This window comes from Oryctolagus cuniculus, chromosome X (assembly GCF_964237555.1).
Source record: "Oryctolagus cuniculus chromosome X, mOryCun1.1, whole genome shotgun sequence".
NCBI classification, from domain to species: Eukaryota; Metazoa; Chordata; class Mammalia; order Lagomorpha; family Leporidae; genus Oryctolagus; species Oryctolagus cuniculus.
Genome location: NC_091453.1, coordinates 23655163 through 23677917, shown reverse-complemented (window position 1 = coordinate 23677917; position 22755 = coordinate 23655163). Strand labels below are relative to the sequence as shown.

At 41.2% G+C, this 22755-nt stretch overlaps 1 protein-coding gene across 2 annotated transcripts in view; it reads right to left on the bottom strand.

The window, feature by feature from the left end:
• The window catches only part of LANCL3 (LanC like family member 3), a 98487-nt gene continuing 75732 nt past the window's right edge, over nucleotides 1–22755 (bottom strand). The window contains exons 2-5 of one of the 2 annotated variants that reach the window (XM_002719829.5): nucleotides 20874–20997; nucleotides 15827–16024; nucleotides 7327–7534; nucleotides 1–1802 (exon numbers count right to left, since the gene is read on the bottom strand). In XM_002719829.5, the coding sequence (XP_002719875.1) occupies nucleotides 1643–1802; nucleotides 7327–7534; nucleotides 15827–16024; nucleotides 20874–20997 (690 nt within the window). In that variant the 3' untranslated portion in view covers nucleotides 1–1642. Of the gene's footprint in view, nucleotides 1803–6173; nucleotides 6271–7326; nucleotides 7535–15826; nucleotides 16025–20873; nucleotides 20998–22755 lie in introns of those variants that run through there. The other variant, XM_051827004.2, reaches the window with a different exon arrangement.

The following is a 22755-nucleotide window of genomic DNA, read 5'->3' as shown; positions in this document are numbered from 1 at the left end:
TTATGTTGCAGTTGTTTTAATGAGTGAAAACATACACAGAGCCATAAAACACACAGAGTTCTTACTGTTTGGGGGTCAGATTCTTTTAGGATCTTATGAATGCAAGAGATTCTCTACACCAAAAAATGAGTGTACACACACACACACGCCAACATACACATAAATATTTTAGGCAACAGAGTATTCCCTAACACTTCCAAAAGTCTACCTATGATTCAAGTTAGGAACTACTGAACTATCAACAATTGCTAGAAGTTTACATGAGGACAGATGGTACACAAATATACTTGTATACACATATGTGCATATATACACATATATACATATATCTTCAAATATTTAATAACTATTTAAATAACTAAGTCTTATGCAGTATGAAATTTACAATGACCAAATTATAAGAAAGGGGTAGACTCACGTTCTGCACATTTAAGTGACAGATGCTCCTGTAGTAGTTCTGCAACTCACTATTTAATTGAAGCAGCTTCACAATTTCTATGTGTTTACTGCAGGACTGTATATGATATGATAATTTGACTCAATGGGTATTGTAGCCAATTTCTAGCAGACTTTGGAAGGTACGGTGACTAGCCAGGTTGTTCCCTCATCTCTTAATCTAATAATACTAAAATACTGAGCAATGTTCTTTCCACAAACAGTGGTGCTTCTCCCAGCCTGTTTCTGCCTGTCCTAGGGGACACAGTATTCCATCAAAGACAGAAATGACACATCTTTGTAGTGGTTACCCTGATGTCTGAGATGAGTGATTTTTACCAATAGTATATTTTACAGTTCTGCTAATAGCTTCATACTGATTATGTATATAAATGCATTTTTAAAAATAAATTACTAACAACAGACGATACACAGCTCACACTTCAAACTGAGAAAAACACTGGACAGCAAAACTTGTGACAGTATTTGCTAGCATATGAGTTTTGCTGTTCTAATTGAGCATTAGGAAAGGAAAAGGAACCAGGAAGAGATGTTCTGAGGCCTAAGGAAACTTTTGAATTTCAATGTATAAGTTATGACATGATTTCTTTAAAGAGCCCAGGGTAATGATTAAAAAAAGAGACTGATATGCAAATATCTTCATTCAGTAAACATCATGAATTTCAGTAAGTAAAGGCATAGGACAACTAAGAGTTTTCTTTTATGTCCTTCAACAACCTGACACTTCATCCCTACTTGCAGCTTTCAACTGGGCAATGACTTTAGTTTTTAATTGTCTTTTTTTTCCCTGAATTTAGGGGTGGAGGGTACCCACAATGGTCAAATACTTTCCAAATGTGAAGGTATTAGCATTTTATTGCCCTACTCCACATTTCAGTTTTATTTTCTATATCATAACTGAAAATAGATATTTCTCTTTCCTGTTTTCCTTTGATCCCTGGTTTCACATCTATTCCCTGAAATACTAAATCTCTATGGTTTTAGATGTGCAGCAGCATCTTCGTTTTGCAGATTGTCTCTTGAGTTTGGTATCACTGCCTTCACCTGCCTTCTCCCCTCCTTCTGGTGGCAATGTTAAGGCTCATGGTTGTGATACCATTAAATGTGGCTTATGTGGAAACTGCCTTGGGTAGGCTCAGGAAATCTCAGGGGACCTCAGCAAGCCCACAGTGGAAGATGGACCCTTCTAAACAAAGACGCTGAAGAGAGGGAATTCAGCCTGATTGGGCTGCAGCAGATCGATGAGAAAGCACACGGTCCCGGAGAAGCCTTCATACAAGCTGTAGATGCTTTCAAGGACCCGAGAACCGGCCTTGAATTCCTCAGTAAATAAGAACTGAGCAAACCTAAAAGAAGAAAACATAAAAAATTTTAGCTTGAGTGTTTCCATATAATTGACCATGGGTCCATATTTCCATTTCTGCTGAATTAAATGTCTAGCATTATTTTATTCCCAGAATTATGTAATTATTTTAAGACTTTTTCTATGGGGCTGGCCCTGTGATGCAGTAGGTTAATCCTCCATCTGTGGCTCCAGCATCCCGTATGGGCGCCGGTTCTTGTCCCAGCTGCCCCTCTTCCAATCCAGCTCTCTGCTGTGGCCTGGGAAAGCAGTAGAAGATGGCCCAGGTCCTTGAGCCCCTGCACCCATATGGAAGACCAGGAGGAAGCACCTGGCTCCTAGCTTCGGATCGGCACAGCTCCGGCTGTTGCAGCCATCTGGGGAGTGAATCAACGGAAGGAAGACCTTTCTCTGTGTCTCTTCCTCTCACTGTCTGTAACTCTACCTCTCAAATAAATAAATAAAATCTTTTAAAAAAAGACTTTTTCTCTGTTAAAAAAGGAACTATTATATAATTGTGTATGTTTCGCAATAAATCATGCTGGCAAGATAATCCAGAGTTTGCAAAGCAAAGCAGATTGGTGTTTTCTGAGGATTTGATTCCTCTATCATCTAATAATTAAAAGAAAAAAATGACAAATCACTCTACTTTTATTTATCTTGAATAGAATTAAACTGATATATCACTTTTCCTTTTTTTAAAAAGTAAATATGCCATGTTTTTGCAGGCGTATTATTTCTAATCTGGGTTTCATTTGTATGTGACAAAGAGCAGAGACTGAAAATAAATAGCCACGATTTTATACAATCTGTGCTTTGAACAAACAAAGGAAGAAGATGAATGGGAAAAGGCAAGCAACCTTTTATAACAATGACATCAAATAGCAAATTCAGCTCCATGACAGATTATTTTTTAAGACATCACCTTAAAAATAAATTACTGACCTCTAAATTCTCTAAGAAAGACCTTTTTCATTTACTCATATTTGCCACAAATCCTATTCACATTATTTGTAATGGGTAACATTTGTATAATATTTTATAGCCTTTAAAATGTTATCACCTAAGTCATCTTTTTACTGACTTGCTCTACTTGTTTTAATCAACAACAAAAATAATCAATAATTCAGAGATCACAGCTTCTTTTTTTTTTTTTTTTTTTTTTTGGACAGGCAGAGTGGACAGTGAGAGAGAGAGAGAGAGACAGAGAGAAAGGTCTTCCTTTGCCGTTGGTTCACTCTCCAATGGCCGCCGCGGCCAGCGCGCTGCGGCCGGCGCACCGCGCTGATCCGATGGCAGGAGCCAGGAGCTTTTTCCTGGTCTCCCATGGGGTGCAGGGCCCAAGCACCTGGGCCATCCTCCACTGCACTCCCGGGCCACAGCAGAGAGCTGGCCTGGAAGAGGGGCAACCGGGACAGAATCCGGCGCCCTGACCGGGACTAGAACCTGGTGTGCCGGCGCCGCTAGGCGGAGGATTAGCCTAGTGAGCAGCGGCGCCGGCTCGATCACAGCTTCTTAAGGCCCAAGAGCTGATACTACCATAAATTTAGATTATTGGTACTACATAGGGGGTCTGTTGAACAATAATTACCTATTTGATCTTTTAGGGTGTCTGAGATTATTGGTGGTAGCTTAGAATATATCAGCAGGAAACATATTGTAATTTTGTTTGGTACAATTTTTCTTACAATTCTTTTCCTGAACATGCAACAATTTAAAATGGAATTTTGAAATTTTAAACAGAAGAATGGTGCATCTTAAGAATTAATTCAAGATTTATAATTATATAATTAAGTCAGTATCATAGTATAGCTTCAGAAGGGGGTCTTTTTAGTCCCCATGCATCATTTGCAGATGGGATTCCTTCTCAAAAAAAAAAAAAAAAGAAGAAGAAGAAGAAGAAGAAGAAGTTTCATGTGCATAAAGTAAAATACTCAGTATTACAAAGGAAGTTAACTTCATTAAAACACAGTAAGCAAATGTTTAAACCAAATTTATATTATAATAACATATATGTCCCTTACTAACACATTAAATGAAAAAATATATTAGTGGATCAAATAACTCCTGATATGCCTAAGTAGTGATGGGACTAAATATTTTACAATATCTCCAACAACAGTAATATGACATGAGAATATCTATTGCTTTTATCAGTTGCAGAGTCACAGTTACTGTTAATACTTATTGAGTTGGGGCCAGCGCTGTGGCACAGCGGGTAGAACTGCTGCCTGCAGTGCCGGCATCCCATATGGGCACTGGTTCTAGTCCCGGCTGCTCCACTTCCAATCCTGCTCTCTGCTATGGCCTGGGAAAGCAGCAGAAGATGGCCCAAGTCCTTGGGCCCCTGCATCTGCGTGGGAGACCTGGAAGAAGCTCCTGGCTCCTGGCTTCGAATAAGCGCAGCTCCAGCCATTGCAGCCAATTGGGGAGTGAACCAGCAGATGGAAGACCTCTCTCTCTCTCTCTCTGCTTCTCCTTCTGGCTCTATGTAACTGTAACTTTCAAATAAAATAAATAATTCTTTTTTTTTAAAAAAAAGCAGTGGAGTAGCCAGGACTCGCGCCAGCACCCATGTGGGATGCCGGCACACCAGGCGGCGACTTTACCTGCTGTGCGTCAGTGCCAGCCCCAACAGGTCATTTAAAAAACTTACTGAGTTATCTTATCTGTGACTTACTACTTACATTTAGAATCGAAGAAAATGTCGCATTTCAGTTTGAGATGTAATCATTTTCTCAAGCAAGTTCACAAACCCTAAATGAAGAACTCTTAGTACAATAGAAAGAGGAGAGTTTTGGAGTTGAGATACCCAAATTTGACAATTCCATGTTATATGATCTTTGTCAAATTTCTTTATCTGACTTTAAAATGATGGAGTTGAAGGATTGTATAGCATTATTCACAAAGATTAAAGATACCATATATTTGGCTCTGAGCATGTGGCAAACATTAAATAAATGAAAAACATCTTTTCATGTTTTTTTGACAGGCAGAGTTAGACAGTGAGAGAGAGAGAGAGAGACAGAGAGAAAGGTGTGGGGAGCAACTGGGAGCAACTCGGACTAGACTAAGTTACTGGAATTAAGACTTATTCTATGCATCTGCTCTCCCACAATATGGCGCTGAGAAGGGAGAAACAGCTTCTACACAGTTGCCTCCAGTTCAACCAATAAACAGCAGGACCTGCTCCTGATTGGAGGAGAGCAGCGTACTCGGCGTGTGGGTAGCAGAGTTGGGATTGGTGGAAGAGGACTATAAAGGAGGAGAGAGACAACATGCACCAGGAACATCTAAGGGGAACACCTGTGCAGCCCCCGAGAGAGCCGGCCGGCGGTGTGCCGCTCCCCCGCGGAAGTGGGGAATGTGGCAGGGGGAACCGCCCTTCCACGGAGGTGGAAGGGATGGTAGTTAACCCAGGAAGAACCAGCAGCAAACCCGGGAAGGGCCGAGCAGACAAAAGAACAGTGCAGGGTCCTGTGTCGTTCCTCCACGAAGACGGGGAGCGACAAAAGGTCTTCCTTTTTCCGTTGGTTCACCCCCCAAATGGCTGCTACGGCCAGTGCGCTGCACCAATCCGAAGCCATGAGCCAGGTGCTTCCTCCTGGTCTCCCATTAGGGTGCAGGGCCCAAGGACATGGGCCATCCTCCACTGCCCTCCCGGGCCACAGCAGAGAGCTGGCCTGGAAGAGGAGCAACTAGGACAGAATCTGGCGCCCCGACCGGGACTAGAACCTGGTGTGCCAGCACCGCAGACGAGGATTAGCCTAGTGAGCCGCGGCACCAGCGAAAAATATCTTTTCACGTGAACACAGCAGAATATTTCATTCCACCATAATATAAAAGAAATCCATAGTTAATTTTGCTTACTCTTCTCCTGGCCTTTATCCTCTACTCATTGCTTTATTGATTACATTATTATATATTATTAATGTGTAAATGATTTGGCATCCTGCATTCTTTCACTTAAAATAATATGATATATTCTGTGCTTTGCAAAATAATCTAAATATGCACAGCAATTTGTCAAATATTTTTCTGCAGTCATGAATTTTAACTATACATTAAAGGAGTAATAGGTGATGACCAGGTAATGTTTATTCCAGGCAGGTTAACACTATTTACCATTACCATTTTAGGAACCTCTCGGATGCAAGGGAACCAGACTGCATGAATAGGTATGAGAGGCCTCCAACTTTAAAAGATCTAAGTGCCACAGAGGAAACCAGTGTCTCTTGTAGCAACTTATGGACACAGACAGCTTCCAACTCCCCTCAAAAGGAATGTCAGTTTCATGCCATTCAGCATTTTCTCACATTTGTGCTTTCTACCAGGTTATTTAGAGTTCATTCATAGTCTTTCTGGCCCAGTTTACCAGTCAGGGTTATTTCTATTGAAAACAACAACAACAACAACAATGTTTTCTGGCATGTAGCTGATGTCCCATCTTTATCAGGTTTGTAGGAAATAAGCTATAGAGGAAAATTTAGTGTTTGTCAAAATTATAAATAATAATATCTTTTGGTCTAATAATTCTACTTCTAGGAATTCCCCTTTAGATATACCTATATGTATGCAATGTGATAGTTGTACAAGATTATTCATCACAGCATTACTTGTAGTCTAAAATATTGGAAATTATCCAAATAAAGTATTTTTTCCAAATAAGGTATTTTAATCCTAGTATTTCATAAAATGATTGAAGAAGTCCTTTGTATACTGATTTAGGGTGATCACTAAGATAAGAAAGTGCTACCATTGGTATAAATAAATGATGGACAAAATTTTATGTGGGATCTTCAAAAATTCATTAAAAAAGCATATTACAAAAAATCTATGCAAGCTGGCGCCGCAGCTCACTAGGCTAATCCTCCACCTAGCGGTGCCGGCACACCGGGTTCTAGTCCCGGTTGGGGCGCTGGATTCTGTCCCGGTTGCCCCTCTTCCAGGCCAGCTCTCTGCTGTGGCCAGGGAAGGCAGTGGAGGATGGCCCAAGTGCTTGGGCCCTGCACCCCATGGGAGACCAGGAGAAGCACCTGGATCCTGCCTTCTGATCAGCACGGTGCACCGGCCGCAGCGCGCCAGCCGCGGCGGCCATTGGAGGGTGAACCAACTGCAAAGGAAGACCTTTCTCTCTGTCTCTCTCTCTCACTATCCACTCTGCCTGTCAAAAAAAAAAAAAAAAGAAAGAAAAAAAAAGAAAAAGAAAAGAAAAGAAAAGAAACTTCATTCTCTCATTAAAAAAAATCTATGCAAGAATTTCAAATTGTTTGTACCAAAATAAATTTATCTTTTAATTCCATGAGGCTTGTGAAGTACCCTCATACACCTATCTCCATGCATATACACAGACTATCTCTGGGAAGATAATGAAGAAACTGGTAACACTGATTGTCTCTAGGGAGGTCAACTAAATGGCCTGAGGGCACTGTTGATGTAATTCTTGCTGCACTTTTTGAACCACGTGATTATATTACCTGTTTGGAAAATTAAAATTTTGAAAAGAATTCACTTGAAAAGTGGCTGACCTTTGGGCTCGATAGATGTATTTCGAGTTTCCTGTGAGCCGGTACAGCAGCAAGAAGACATAGGCACTGCCAGCTACGCCATGGCAAATCCCTGGCCCCTTCTTTAGCAGGCCCTTCTTCCACGTGAGCTCCCCACACCGAATACATGTGTCCAGGTACTGTGGCTTCTTGGAAACCAGATAAGCTTTGGCAAACAGATAGGCAATTCCTGTAAAAACATCAAAGACATTCAGAGAGGTGACGTTCAGGACTTAATACTACAGAGTTGGACTTGTTGAACTGTAAAGCATCACAAGAAACCACAATTTCTAAAATGGTAGGGCTGAGGTGGGGCCTGACATGCTGCTTTTCTAACAGAACTCTCCTGGGGACCACACTTTGAGTAGGCAGGCTATAGAATGCTCAATGAGAGAGTATTTTTCCCTGTAGGATTTAAGTTGCTTTAATCGTGAGGCTGGCCCCTGGAGGAAGAGCAACATTTTAACTGAGTACATCAACTGATAAAATCAATAATTTAATCTACAAATGGGTTAATATTTTATGATGTTCACTCGGGTAAGTATTATGTATATCTGGCTGTTTGGAATATTTACACATCTTACCGATTTCCCCACAGAGGTTCAGAATTTGTATTGTTTAAGTACTTGTAACAATATGCATTTTCTTAAGAGCAAAACTTGGGGGAGTCTTCAAAAACAACAATGCTCCCAAATGACCTTGCCAAGACTTCGACCCCAGCTATGAAGTGAGTCCTTTCCAAGTGGATTGTTTCAAGGAAAGAAACGTTTCTCCAAAACTCATCAACAAAAGTAGTATCAATTACAAAGGCAGGAACAGAAACCAGAAGCACTGCTATTTATAGAAATGATTTTCTCTAAGCTCCAAGTTCCAAGTGCTCAAGTTCAGAGAGGAGGCTAGTAAGGCAAGATGAGTCTCTCCTGCATAGCTTACCTTTCTCCTAGATAAAAAGTGAGGAAGAATGAAATGCAGTAAGTGCATCGATTAACTCATCCATCAGGTCTACCTCTGCCTTTCATTGCTTCAACTAGGCTATTTTTACAACTCTGTAAAGATAGAGATTACCTTGTAGAAAACTGATAGCAATGTAAGTAAGTCCTGTTCCTAGAAACTCAAATCTGTCTGGGAGAGTTTGAAGTGACTTCCCTCTGCCTCTGTGGAAGAAGCTAGTTTGGCATCTACATGTATTAAACAAATCCATTTCATCATTCCTAATGGCCTATAAATGTCTGCTCTTTGGATTTTCCTCTGAACTGGTTGTAACACCTTTCTGGTTTCCTTCTTAATTAATGAGCTATATAAAATGCTTGATATACTCAGGTGCTCATTTTATATTTGTGTGAGAGTCATGATTTCATCCTCTTAAAATGTATCCTTTAACACTCCCTATGATTAACACTTACATTGCAACAGGCTCCTTGCTTAGCCTGTGTATTCTAGTCCCATTTTTGACAATGGTTCCCCATAGCATTGCCCTGCTTAAGTTTTAGGAACTATCTTGCACAAATGAAAGGATGATTCTTTTAAAAAAAGAATCTATTTAATTATACATTCATTCATTCACTGAAAGTGGTCACTGATTATCTCCTGTATGCGTAGCCCTAGGCAAGACCGGCCTCATGGGCATGTAACCTGTGCAGACCCATCGACAGCCCACGTCCCTTCAAAGAATCCAATGCTGGTTTAAGTGTTCTGCTATTGCCATATTTAATAATTTTTCTTAATATTCTAGGCCCTGTAAGTTATGTAGCCAGTACTGGCTGCGGGTGACAGAAATGCTCAACATGACTCTTGTCCTTCAGGAACATACTGTCTGAAAAAGATAAAATATGCATATACGACTGACACATAATAGGACATATAGCTCATGATGCCACTGAAACATACATGCTACTGTCAGTAATACTGGAGGGGGCGTGCAGTGGATTAAGCTGCCACTTGTGAAGTCAGCATCCCCTACTGGAATGCCATTTTGAGTGCTAGATACTCTGCTTCGGTCCAGAATTTCTATGCTTGGGAGGCAGCAGATAATGGCCCAACTAATTGGTTCTCTGACATTCACGTGGGAGACCTGGAAGGAGTTTCTGACACTTGGCTTCGGCTTGGCCTAGTCCTGGCTTTTGTAGGCATTTGGGGACTGAACCAATGGATAGAAGGTCTCTCTCTCTCTCTCTCTCTCTCTCTCTCTGTGTGTGTGTGTGTGTGTTTAAATAAATAAATACTCTTAGTAATACTAAAAGAATTAAAAAGATTCCCTAAGAGAGAGTGTCAGACAATGCCTCAGATGGATGTAGAGCTTTTTAAGATTTTGTAGGATGGATGGAAAACTCCAGGCCCAAGATGAGGCAGTGAGGGCATTCTAGGCACCAGGATCAGCAGGGGCAAAGACTAGGAGCCAGGAAGGATAGGTTACATGAGGGTCAGTGGTGTAGAAGGATAGTTTCAGTTCAGATTATGGCTGATTTTACAAATCCAATTAGACAGATCATATTCGGTGGGCAACAGGGAACCAGTGGAAGTGTTTTTCTTGTGAACTGGCATGCTTTTCTTTTTATGTAACAATAGGACTATTACTATAAACAAAATGACACACAATGGTGTCGGCAGAGACTTAAAGAAGGGCAATGGAGTGGCTATGAGGTGATTATGTTGGCCCAAAGATGGGAATGAAGCTAATGAAAGGAGACACTTCACAGAACTTGGTGGCTGCTTAGTTATTAATTGAGTATCTACTGTATGTGAGACACACAAGCAGATGCTAAGGTTTTAATAAACTCCTACACCTTAACTGGAGATGTTAATTTGGCCATGTGTTGGAAAACAGAGTTGTCATGAGAGCATATAAGAGGACCCCAACCCACAGCTGGTGGCACAAGAGGCCTACTATAGGGAGTGACACCATCTAGCATGAGCACTGGAGGAGAAGGAGGAATTAGCCAGGTGTACCAGATACACTTGGTGCCCTGCCTGGATCCCCTTTACCTTACCAGCAGATTCCAAATCTCCCAGTTGCTGTGAGAATTGCAGCTTCCCCCTAAATGGGAGATTTATCCACAGCCAGATGGAAGGCTATGCTATGCACCCCTTCCTCAGAGAATTTTAGCCAATGACTTACTGACACAGGAGTACAATTGCCTCAAGACAGAACCAGCATGTTGGTATAACCTGGGCCTCTTAGCTTAACCTCAGAATCAGGGTAAAACTATCTGCAGGTGGGTTATGCGCTGTTTGGTTTTTCTCTACTGCCCTATCCTGCTTCCCTGCTCCCTTTGTCGGTTGTTTCCAAGAGCAGGCTCTTCTTCTAGACACTTGGCAAAGAGCATGTTGGAGAGGGATGTGTTCCAGCCACGGGAAGCCTAAATGGCTTCCTATTACCCAAGTGCCACAGCATGACCCAGAAAGCCCTCTGTGACACAGCTCCTAGTCTGTTCTCCTTCCTCTTCTCCTCCTTTCCCTGTTTAAAGCTTTTCACTTCAGAAAATCCAACTGTCTGCATTGTTTTGGTGCCTCTGACTACCCATGCTGTTGACTCTTTTTGGAACAAGCTTCCCACCTTTCCTGGCTTAATTTACCCCAGGCATGACTTCCTCTAGGGAGTTTTCTCTGAACCTGTAGGCAGCACACCAAGAATCCCTCCCCTTATTACAGTACCAGATTAAAACAATCTATTCCCATGTCTACCTCCCCTAGTATAGTGCTAGCCATCCAAGGTCAGAAACAGCATCTTGTTCATTTTTGTTTCCCTGGTCCATAGTATAGTGTTTGGCACCTTGCAAGGGCTCCATAAAAGTCTACAGGCCATATAATGCTACGTTTCTCACCCTATCATGGGCTGTCACTGGGGTGAAGATGGGAGATGTGGAAGCAAAAAGGGATGAGATAGTCTGATTGCTCTATCAGGCCAGTATCCTCAGGCAGCTTAACAACAGGTATTGATCCTGTGTTTCTGGACAGAGTGCAAGGGCCTCTACATGAAGCCTGGGTCACAGAACGGTGCATGTAAGAGACCTTGCAAAACTTCTAAACCTATGGGTTCCTAACCTAATCTAATAGAATTCATAGTAAGGCTGCTTAATCTGAAGGGAAGGAATGTTGGCTTTCTTTGCTTTTTGGGGGAACCATATAATTTTGTTATGGGAACGCTAATTGTTGTGCATTGATAAGAGACCTCAGTCAGCAAGAACTTATGTCTTTGCCAAATGCAACTGGGAAAAGGAATTATTACCTAATAAATATGGCTTGAGAGACTAAATCTTCATAAACATGGGTTCTAGCAGAATCTTGTGATAGCCAGACTTGGTGCATGCAGTTTATACATGCTACACATTCATCACTCAGATCCATTCTGGGCTGCATAATATTGTTGAAGCTCACATCATATGTATGATCTGCACTACAGAACTTCGTGACCAATGACACCTATACTGCCAAAGCATTGCTCCTCTTTATTCAAAGTCACCAAGAGCCCTTATGAAAGAGTTAAAAAAACACACACCTGTTTCAAGCAGAGTAGAGGAAATGCACTGTCAGTGTTACCACGGTAATGATGTAACTCAATGCAGTAAAGAGTTTATTTTAGCCACAGAATTTGTTCTAATGATTTTGCAAAGTGACTTTCATCTTGTATTGCAGAGTTATCAAGGCTATGAAGCGATCATATGAATCTTCCTGTAATGCTTCATTGCATTTAATGAGTAAAAGCTACATGCCACCACTCCACACATTTATAAATGAGCTTGTTTTCAAAGCTTTCGGTATATATCCCACAGGAATGGCAAGGGTCCACAATCTAAAAGAGGGGTCTGTGGTTATAAAAAGGTTGGATTCCATGATGGATATTAAGCCTAACAGCTTAGACACTTGCATTCCACAATGGAATATGTGGGTTTAATAGTTAGCTCTTGGTTCCTGGCTCTACCTTCCCACAAATGTAGACCCTGGGATATAGTAGTGTTGACTCAATAACTGGGAGACCTGGATTGAGTTCTTGGCTCTTAGCTTTGGTCTGGCTCAGTCCCCACCACGGAAGGCATTTGGGGTGTGTGGCAGGGAGTGAGCTCGCTCCCTCTCTCTCTCCCTCTCCCTACTTTTTTTTTTTTTTTTTGACAGGCAGAGTGGATAGTGAGAGAGAGAGAGAGAGACAGAGAGAAAGGTCTTCCTTTGCCGTTGGTTCACCCTCCAATGGCCGCTGCGGCCGGCGCGCTGCGGCCGGCGCACCGCGCTGATCCGATGGCAGGAGCCAGGAGCCAGGTGCTTTTCCTGGTCTCCCATGGGGTGCAGGGCCCAAGCACCTGGGCCATCCTCCACTGCACTCCCTGGCCACAGCAGAGGGCTGGCCTGGAAGAGGGGCAACCGGGACAGAATCCGGCGCCCCGACCGGGACTAGAACCCGGTGTGCCGGCGCCGCTAGGCGGAGGATTAGCCTAGTGAGCCGCGGCGCCTGCCTTCTCCCTACTTTTTGAAAAGTTAAATAAAAAATTGAATTCTGTACTCCATTTCAATGTGTTCATTTCACAGATGAAGAGACAATGGCAGAAAAGAAACTAAGTAACTTTTCTCAAAGTCATTTAGCTGAATATTGCTGGAGCTACAATTAGAACACAGAGCTATTAACTCTGAATCAAAAAAAACCTTTCTACACAGCATCGCTGATAACTAGAGCTGCCCCCTGTACAGGTGGGTTGAAGGATAATAGAAAAAAATTATGGGGAGAGATAGAGCAGTATTAACGAAGTTCCACATTGTAGATTATCTCTGGCAGGTTTTTAATCACAGAATTGGTCTGCTGCCCCAGCCATCTGCACTGTTCATAAGTCTGCACTCAAAAATGTTTTCTTCAAACAAATGAAAATTATTTTTCTAGGCCACTTCCTGTTTCAGAATTTTTAGAGAGTTTGTTCTTCCCAACTTTAGTGAGATATCAATGTTCTCTGACCTGTACTTACCAGACTTCTAATCATATTCAATGCTATTATTAGAGTATTTCTTAAAAGGAAGACCTATTGGTTTTTAGGTAGGGGTAGAGGCTGGCAGAAATAATGGACTGCATTTAGTGTTTTATTCATTTGTGAGTTGGTTTAATTTTGGTAGTCAAGTGAATACGTGGATTGAATGATTTTGCTTTGGAGCCTGTGTTCAATCTTCTCAGGATATTGAACATGAATGACAAAGGAGAATAAATAAAGTCCCCAAAGTGACAAATCCTATGCTGCACTGTTATGGTACATGATTTACAAAGACAGATGGCACTTAATGTACAGAAATGATGGAATAATTGCCTTTCAAGATACCTAAATCAATGAACTGCCCCACTTGCTCATTTCAGCAGATAATGTTCCTATTCTTTATAGGGCTTTTACTAGCACACTGAGTGCTTTTAAAATATTCTGTATTTAATTTGGGACATCTCCAAAATTCAAGGATCCTGGGATGCTTGGAGGATATCCAGAGACCATCATTAAGAATGATTAAAGTGAATGGGAAATGGAGGTATTGAAAATAACAAGAAGAAATATAATTTCCAGGATGGTAAATAACTGCTTTTCCTCCAAAAAGGTCAAAGCAAGAACAAATGGACTGAAATTATAACTGGCAGGAGTTAGCCTGAACATAATGTACAATGCCCTGGTACTGGTTCAAGCACACATTTTGAAGTTCCTCCCATAGATAAATATGGCAGGTACACAATACATAGTCAATAGTCTGTGACATATTATTCATCAACTCAAACTATACTACAGAAAGAGTAAAATTACATTTGGATTAAAGAACATTAATTAGGGAGTGAAAAGAGATAATAAAAATCAGGTAACAAAGTAAAGATAAATCAAATATACGTATTTTAAAGCTGCACTTACAGGATTGAAATACAGCCTTGAAAATCAAATCTATTCATAATCTAAATATTTTCTTATTTTGATATTTCAAATCTCTTCACTGGTCAATTAACCAAAATTAATTGATTTATTTGAATTTAGTTTTTTCAAATTGCCTCTTCTCTGAAGGCCTAATTAGCAGTGTAATGGGACTGTAAAAGAGGAGAGAAAGAGGGTGTCTGATAAATTTCTAGGCTGAATTCCATTAGAATTCAGCTTCATATTTCTCTAGGCTTTTTATTAGATACTAATGGAAATCTTCATTTGAAGAATTATAGAACAGGGCTTGTCAAACTTTAATGTACATACAAATCACCTAAAGTTATTGATAAAATGCAGCTTCCGATTGAGTCTAGGGTGGGACCCGAGATTCTGTATTTCTAACAAGCTCTCCATTGTCCATGCTACTAGGTCAAAGACCACATTTTGAGCTTCCAGGTTCCGGATTTGTACCATGCAATATAGCTATTGAGAACTTGAAATGTGACTAGTCTGAATTAACATGTGTAACTATAACATATACACAGGATTTCAAACACAGAATTTTTGAAACATGAGATATCTCAATTTTTCAATCTGTTACATGGTAAAGTGACAGTATTTTAGGTATATTGAGGTAATATATAACATTACAATTAATTTCACCTGTTTTTAATTTTCCAATGAGGCTACTGAAATTTAAATTACATATGTGACTTGTGTTATATTTTTATTAGACAGTGCTTATTTAATGTAATATACAAATGGACATAAGTCATATATTTTAAGAAATATAGGATAATTTTCAGGAGTCCTTTGGAGACCAAGACATTTTTGTCTTTGAAAAATTTTATCTTGACCTTTATATCTCACACAGTTATGACAAGAGGAGAAATACTGTCACTTAGAAGAGGGCATTTGGCCTAGCACCTGAGACATCAGAGCACCTGGGTTTGATTCCTAGCTCAGGCTCTGGCTCTTTTTTAAAAGATTCATTTTATTTATTTGAAAGGCAGAGTGATGTACAGAGAGACAGAAGAGGGAGAGACAGAGTGAGAAAGAGATCTTCCACCTGGTGGTTCACTATACAAATGGCCACAATGGCCAGGGCTGGGCCAGGCCAGAGCCGGGAGCCTGGAACTTCATTCAGGTCTCCTAGGTGGGTAGCAGGGGCCCAAGCACTTGGGCATCGACTGCTGCTTAGGCACATTAGCAGGGAACTGGATCAGAAGTGGAATGGCTGGGACTCAAAATGGTGCTCCAATATGGGATGGTGGCATTGGAGACAGTGGTTTAAACCCACTGTGCCACAACGTCTGACCCCAGCTCTAGCTCTTGACTCCAGATTTCCACTAACGCAGACCCTGGGGGGCAGCAGTGATGGGTCAAGTAATTACGTTCCTGCCACCCATGTGGGAGACCTGGGGAGCACTTCCAGATCCTGGTTCTGGCTTCCATTGAGCCCCAGCTATTGCGGGTATCTGGGGAGTAAACTAGCAGATGGGGGCATTCTCTCTCTCTCTCCTAAATAAAAATATTTTTAAAATAGTGATACTTTCAGAAAAGGAACCTCTCTTTGGCTAAGCTGAATGAAAAGCAAAGGTTTCAGATAACAATGTGTGAGAGACCTGGAGCACCGTGGCACCAGTGTACCAGCTCATTCTCCCTCTCGATCGTCTCGCCAAGCTCAGGGGGCCAGTTGCAGTTCTGTTCCTGTTCCATAAGGAAGTCTACACTCTGCCATACCAGCTCACGATCTGAGGGCTTGAGGTGCTCATGGTAAGACAGAAGCATCTGGAGAATGGATGACAGGCCATGAGCTGCCCCTATAACAACAGAGAAAGCGTAATTAATTCACATGATTAGAAGAGCCAGTTTGATTTGCTGAAAACACGCTCAACAGGATAAAAAACGACAGTATTACTTGAAAGCACATAGAGTACTACAATAATTGAATTGTTGAAGAGCTACGCATCTGGCAGTCTACAACCTGCAGGTCCACTGCCTATTTTTTTAAATAAAGATTTATTGGAACATTCATGCTGATGTGCTTACATACTTGTTTAGCTGATTTTGTGCTACAATAGCAGAGTTGTATTTGTGAGACACAGTACATGATCTACAAAGCCTAAAATATTCACTGTTCAGCCCTTTACAAACCCAATTTGTTTTCCAATTCCTACTGTTTAGATTGTTTTAATTTTATAATTAACCTTTCAGTAGCTTTTATGAAAATGTTTCTAAAGTGCTTCAAAATAATTTGGTATGAGTACCCTAAACACTTATTTATTCATTCATCCATTCAACACAGAAGTATTAAGCATCTACTTTATACCAGATACTGTATTCCATGCTGAGGACAGATCAATGAACAAAACAGATTAAATTTCTTATTTTGTAATGTTAAACACCAGTGACTGGTATTTTTACCTAATCCTTCACTTTTAGTACTTTGTATATAGGACACTGTCTAATCCTGGGAATATACAGATGAATATGATTTGGTTCACACCCTTGAAGACTTCCCCATCCAGTTGTGAGACAGCCAGGTTTGTAAATAAGTTATTAGAACATAGGGTGATAAGTGCCTATGGAGGGGTGTATTCCAGGAGTGTGGTTAATTTTACATGTCAAATTTGACTAGGGGGCAGACATTGTGGTGTAGTGGCCAGTGCTTGGAATGCCCTCATCTTATATCAGAGTGCCTGAGATTGAGTACCGCCCCCCATTTCTGATCCAGCTTCCTGCTGATGTACCCTCTGGGAGGCAGCAAATTATGGCTCAAGCACTTGGGTTCCTGCCACCCATGTGGGATACCTGGATGGAGTTCCTGGTTCCTGACTTTGGCCTGGTCCAGCCCTGACTATTGCAGGCATCGGGTAGTGAACCAGCAGATATCTCTCTCTCTCTCTCTCCCTCTCTCTCTCTCTCACACACACTCTCCTTCTTTCCCTTTCAAGTAAATAAAAATAAATAAACTTAAAAATAAACTTGACTGAGTCATGGGATACCCAGATATTTGGTTAAGCATTATTTCTGAATGTGTCTGTGAGGGTGTTTCTAAATAAAAATAACATTTGAATCTGTAGGCTGAGTAAAGCAGATTGCCTTCCCTCATGTAAGTAACCCTGATATAATCCATCAAAGGCCAGAACAGAAGAAAATGAAGGACAAGAAAAACTTATTTCTCCCTAGTTGACTGTCTTCAATCTGGGACACTGGTCTTCTCCCTTTTGACCCAGATTTGGACTTTAACTCACACCATTGGCTTTCCCTCACACTACTGGCTTTCCCCAGTCTGGCTTTATCAACCTCCACATAATGTGAGCCAATTATATTTCTTTTTTTAAAGATGTATTTATTTGAAAGTTAGAGTTACACAGAGAGAGAAGGAGAGGCAGAGAGAGAGAGAGAGAGAGAGAAAGAAAGTCTTCCATCCACTGGTTCACTCCCCAGTTGGCTGCAACGGCCCTGAGTTGTACTGATCCAAAGCCAGGAGCCAGGAGCTTCTTCTGGGTCTCCCATGCAGGTGCAGGGGCCCAGGGACTTGGGCCATCTTCTACTGCTATCCCAGGCCATAGCAGAGAGCTGGATCAGTGAGGAGCAGCCAAGACTAGAACCGGCGCCCATATGGGATGCCAGCACTTCAGGATAGGGCTTTAACCTGCTGCGCCACAGCACTGGCCCCTGTGAGCCAATTCTTTAAATCATATATATGTCCTGTCTCTGGAGAATCTTGCCAAATATTAATACAAAGAGCTAAAAGACAACCAGTGAAGGAGAGTTTAATTTGACCTCAGGAGTGAATTTGGTACTGAAGGTTCCACATTGGTGGTGCCATCTAAGCAAAGTCTTAAAGAATTCCTAAGAGTTCCAGCAGAGGGTACTGAACCAGCCAAAGCATGAGCCTCCCTTTGCAAAAAAGGAGTTAGTTTAAGAACGTTAAATGCTTGGTGCCAGCGCAGTGGTGCAGCAGGTTCACACCCTGGCCTGAAGCACCAGCATCCCATATGGGCGCCAGTTCAAGTCCCGGTTGCTCCACTTCCGATCCAGCTCTCTGCTAGGCCTGGGAAAGCAGCAGAAAATGGGCCAAGTGCTTGGGCCCCTGCACCCATGTGGGAGACCCAGAAGAAGCTCCTGGTCCCTGGCTTCGGATTGGCGCAGCTCCGGCCATGGTGGCCAACTGGGGAGTGAACCAGCAGATGGAAGACTTCTCTCTCTCTGCCTCTCCTCCCTCTGTGTAACTCTTTCAAATAAATAAATAAATAAATCTTTAAAAAAAGAAAGTTAAATGCTAGGCCAGTCACTGTAGGAGTTTTCATTTATTCCCAATTAGCGAAATCCTGATTTGTGGGGTATTAGGTTTAGTATATTCTGAGGGCTTGTTCTTTAACTCAATTCTATAATGTTAACACTTTCTCTGTATTCAGGCATCTTTTAAAACTCCTGACTCACCAAAAAATGCCTGACAGTTGTACCTAGTCAACAATTCCATAGTTCTTAAAATTTGGTCATAAAATTTGAAAGTACTTTTTTCACTGGACTTGAAATTGCTAGGAAAAGCTTGATTTTCAGGAAAATGTTTACGGATTAAATAGAAATTTGGTTTGCACTCTACATGTAAGTGCCCAGACATTAATTTCTCTTTAAAAATCTGTAATGGAAAAGGGGTAGCTGTATTAGGGGCTAGGGCAGATACTATCAGTGGCCAGCCCATTACCTCATCCAATACTCACCGATCAGGTGCAACTACTCTCCCTGCTTCCTACCTAATGGAAGCATGTATCATTCCACCTGAGGCTTTCTCTGGTCACATGAGTATGCCAGAGTGTGCCCAGACCACAGAGGCAGGTAAAAATTGCTAGGGAATTAATACTTCTGGGAACAGCTGTGAATGAAGCAGGATGTTGGTGGAAAAATACTCCAGCTCCCTCACCTCTTAGATGAGAAAATTCAGAGGCAAGTTCCATAGTTTCTCAAAGTCCCCAGTGGAATTGAGTCAGCTGTCCACAGCTGCTCATTATTACACACTCAATTGGCTTCTTTTTCTTCCTTATATCATTTCCTTATTCTTCTATAAAAACTTTCTGGGATCACCAGAATGAATGAATGAATGAATGAATAAATAAATAAATAAATCTTCTACATTCAAATCCTCATTTCAAGGTCTAATTCTAGGGAAACTTAGACTGGAAGTTAAAGGTTCTTTGAAAGATTAAAAAAAAAAAAAAACTCTGATGTTTTCCTTAGTCACGCACCTAAGGAAATTTCCTTAGCCAAGTTTAATTTATTTGGGTACCTTCATTATGTGCATGCTCTGTGGCAAAGATCTAGGGATCACAAAGATACATGAAAGGAAGTCCCCATCCTGAAAGTGCACAAAGCCCTCGAAGGTAGTTGAACTACTAAACCACTAATTATAGTGTGATTTAATAAGGGTTCTGACAGCAGTGTTAGCAGAGTGACAAGACTGTTACCCAGTTTTTGTTTCAGGCAAAAACCTGACACATATGAAAGTTTTTTCCAGATAGGGTTCAATAACCCTTTCTCCAAAAGCACATAAAGCTTCTCAGTAGATCTGATGACATTTGCGCAGTCTTCACGTCTGCGAATGATTATTACCGGTACAAGAAGGGCCTGGAGGAAGTGGGCGATTCTAGGCAAAAGGAACATGCACAAAGGAATAAAGATAGGAGGCAACTTTGTGTAGGGTGGAGACTACGCTGGACAGAACGTGGCGGGGAGAAATAAAGCTTGTGTCTGGAGAAAGAGGCACGTGGTCTAAAAGGGCCTGATCAATCCATTGAAGAAGTCAAAAGAGGAGGAACTTATTCTTTATGCGGTTTAGAACTCAAAATTTGTCATTGCAATTCAGTAGTCTTTTACTAATCTACAATTACTAAAAACTCTAAATGTGGGGCTGGTGCTATGGCATAGTAGGCTAAGCCTCTGCCTGCAGCACCAGATACCAGTTCGAGTCCCGGCTGCTCCACTTCCAATCCAGCTCTCTGCTATAGCCTGGGAAGGCAGAAGACAGCCCAAGTGCTTGGCCACTGCACCCATGTGGAAGACCTGGAAGAAGCTCCTGGCTCCTGGCTTCGGCCCAGCTCTGGCCACTGCAGCCATTTGGGGAGTGAACCAGCAGATGGAAGGCCTCTTTCTCTTTCCTACTCCACCTTTCAAATAAATAAATAAATCTTTAAAAAAAAAAAACTCTAAATTTTAGTGGCTGAATCCTGTTTCCCTATGCAGAAGCACTTTTGGAAATCAGTGAGAGTGAAAATTATTCACAATCTTTCATCAAAATTGGGCCAATGAGCTTTCAATCTAGAAGAATGATTTTAATATTTGGTGAAAGCAGTTGTTAAAAGAGCTACATTTCTGCAGGTAGATTATGAAAACACATATTGAACCATGAATTGTAATATCTGTCAATATTTGTTTTAAAACTGCATTTTATCAGTGCACATTGCTTATATTGAAATATCACACTGTACCCCACAAATACGCACAATTACTACATGTTAATCAATTATTAAAAATAAATTTAAACATTTTTAAGTAATATTATTCCTTACTAAATGAATCCTTATGACTTAGGGCAGAAACAAAATGTTTCAGTCATTGCTCAATGTTAATGTCAGAGACTCCTTCTGTATCAACACCTTCACTCACCCAAGTACTCAGTTCCATAGTAAGAATACATCAGGGGAATCGGTTTTCTCTTTTTCATGGCATACTGCTTCCCAGAGTCCAGAATTGCCTGGCAAATTGATTTGATCTGTGCTGGAGTCAGTACCTGTGTAAGAAATTCAAAAGGCAGAAGTTAAAGCAGAATCTTTTTTTTTTTCTTTTTCTGAGACACTGGGTTTTCTTGATTGTGAAGTGTATAAGAACATAAAGAAAAGATGAGGAAATAGAAACATCCATTGTCTTATTTGATTAATTTATGTTGTATGCATGTGTTGAAGTATTGTACTGTACCCCATAAAAATGTATAAGTATTACATGTTAACCAAAGCTTTAATTTTTAAAAAAGATTTATTTACTTGAGATGTAGAGTTACAGACAGTGAGAGGGAGAGACAGAAAAAAGTCTACCCTCTGCTGGCTCACTCTCCAAATGGCTGCAAAGGCCAGAGTTGGGCCTATCTGGAGCCAGGAGCTAGGAGCTTCTTCCAAGTCTTCCATATAGATGAAGGGGCCCAAGCACTTGGGTCATCTACTGCTTTCCCAGGCCATAGCAGAGAGCAGCCAAGACTAGAACCAGCACCCATATGGGAAACCGGTACCACAGGTGGAGGATTAACCTACTGCGCCACAGCACCAGCCCCACCAAAACTAATTTTTAAAAGGCTCATCAGTATATCTCCAGAATCCTTACCTGTATGTAAATAAGCTTAACTATTTATATGTATTTTACCACCGATTTTCCCTTTAATGTCAAATGTATCTACCATCTTCAGAAAATTCGCTGTTTTGATGATACTGCTATAGACCATTATAAAATACAATCTACCTCACAGCTGTTATATCATTAACCCTCAGCCAAGAACAAGAATATGTTCAGAAAAGAACAAGTAGTGGTCCTAACTGATTTTGATTAAAAAAGTTGCAACTTGTCATGTATAGTGCAAGTCTGGCCTGGACACTGAGTCTTCCATTTGTGTCACTTAGACTGTGCATAGAAGCCATGATTCTGTGACAAGCTGTTGCATGACATACTCACTCTAGATATTCGTTCTCTGAATGAAACCCAAGTTCAATAATGCCAAGAGAAAATAATTTCTAAACATCAAAGTGAATGTTCGACCTAATGGTTAAGACACTCATGTTCCACATCTGAGTGCCTGGGTTTAATTCCTGGCTCCAGCTCCAGACTCTAGATTCCTGCTAATGCTGACCAAGGTAATGGTGATGGCCCACATAATAGGGTTCTTGTCACCCACATGGGAGACTTGGATTGAGTTTCCAGTCTCCAGCTTTAGTCTGGCTCATCCCCGGTACTCTCTGCTTTTCAAATAAATTAAAAAATAATAATAATAAAGACTTCTAAACATCAGAATGACTCTGAATTCAGAGAATGACTAAAATGTAAGAACTTTCAGTCTTCCACATTTTATTCAATCTATCCACAGTCAGTTTTAGGACCATGGCAATTAAAATGTTCTCAAGCCTTCAAAGCATCATTGAATTTATTATTCTGCTCAGGTTTGCAATGTGTTCTGTGTCCTGTCCTTCCTCGGGGCAGATCAGAAGCTCCCTCTGGCACACTGCCTGCACCACCAGAATGCTTGCTCCGGTGCAGCATTTACCACCTGCTACGTTAGGTCTCTCATTAGACTCTCAGTTCTTTGAAAGCAAAGACCATGGCATCTCATCATTTTGGTATCCTTGGTGTCCTACACAGAGCCTGAGGGGTTGCTTGGTATCCAATGAGTAAATTTAAGTGTCAAGTTAACTGGTATGAAAAGCAGAGCCCTCCCTCCTTTTCCTTTTCCCTTGCCTCCCCTTCTCCTCCCATCCCTCTGTTTCTCCCTCTTTTCCTCCCTCCTTCT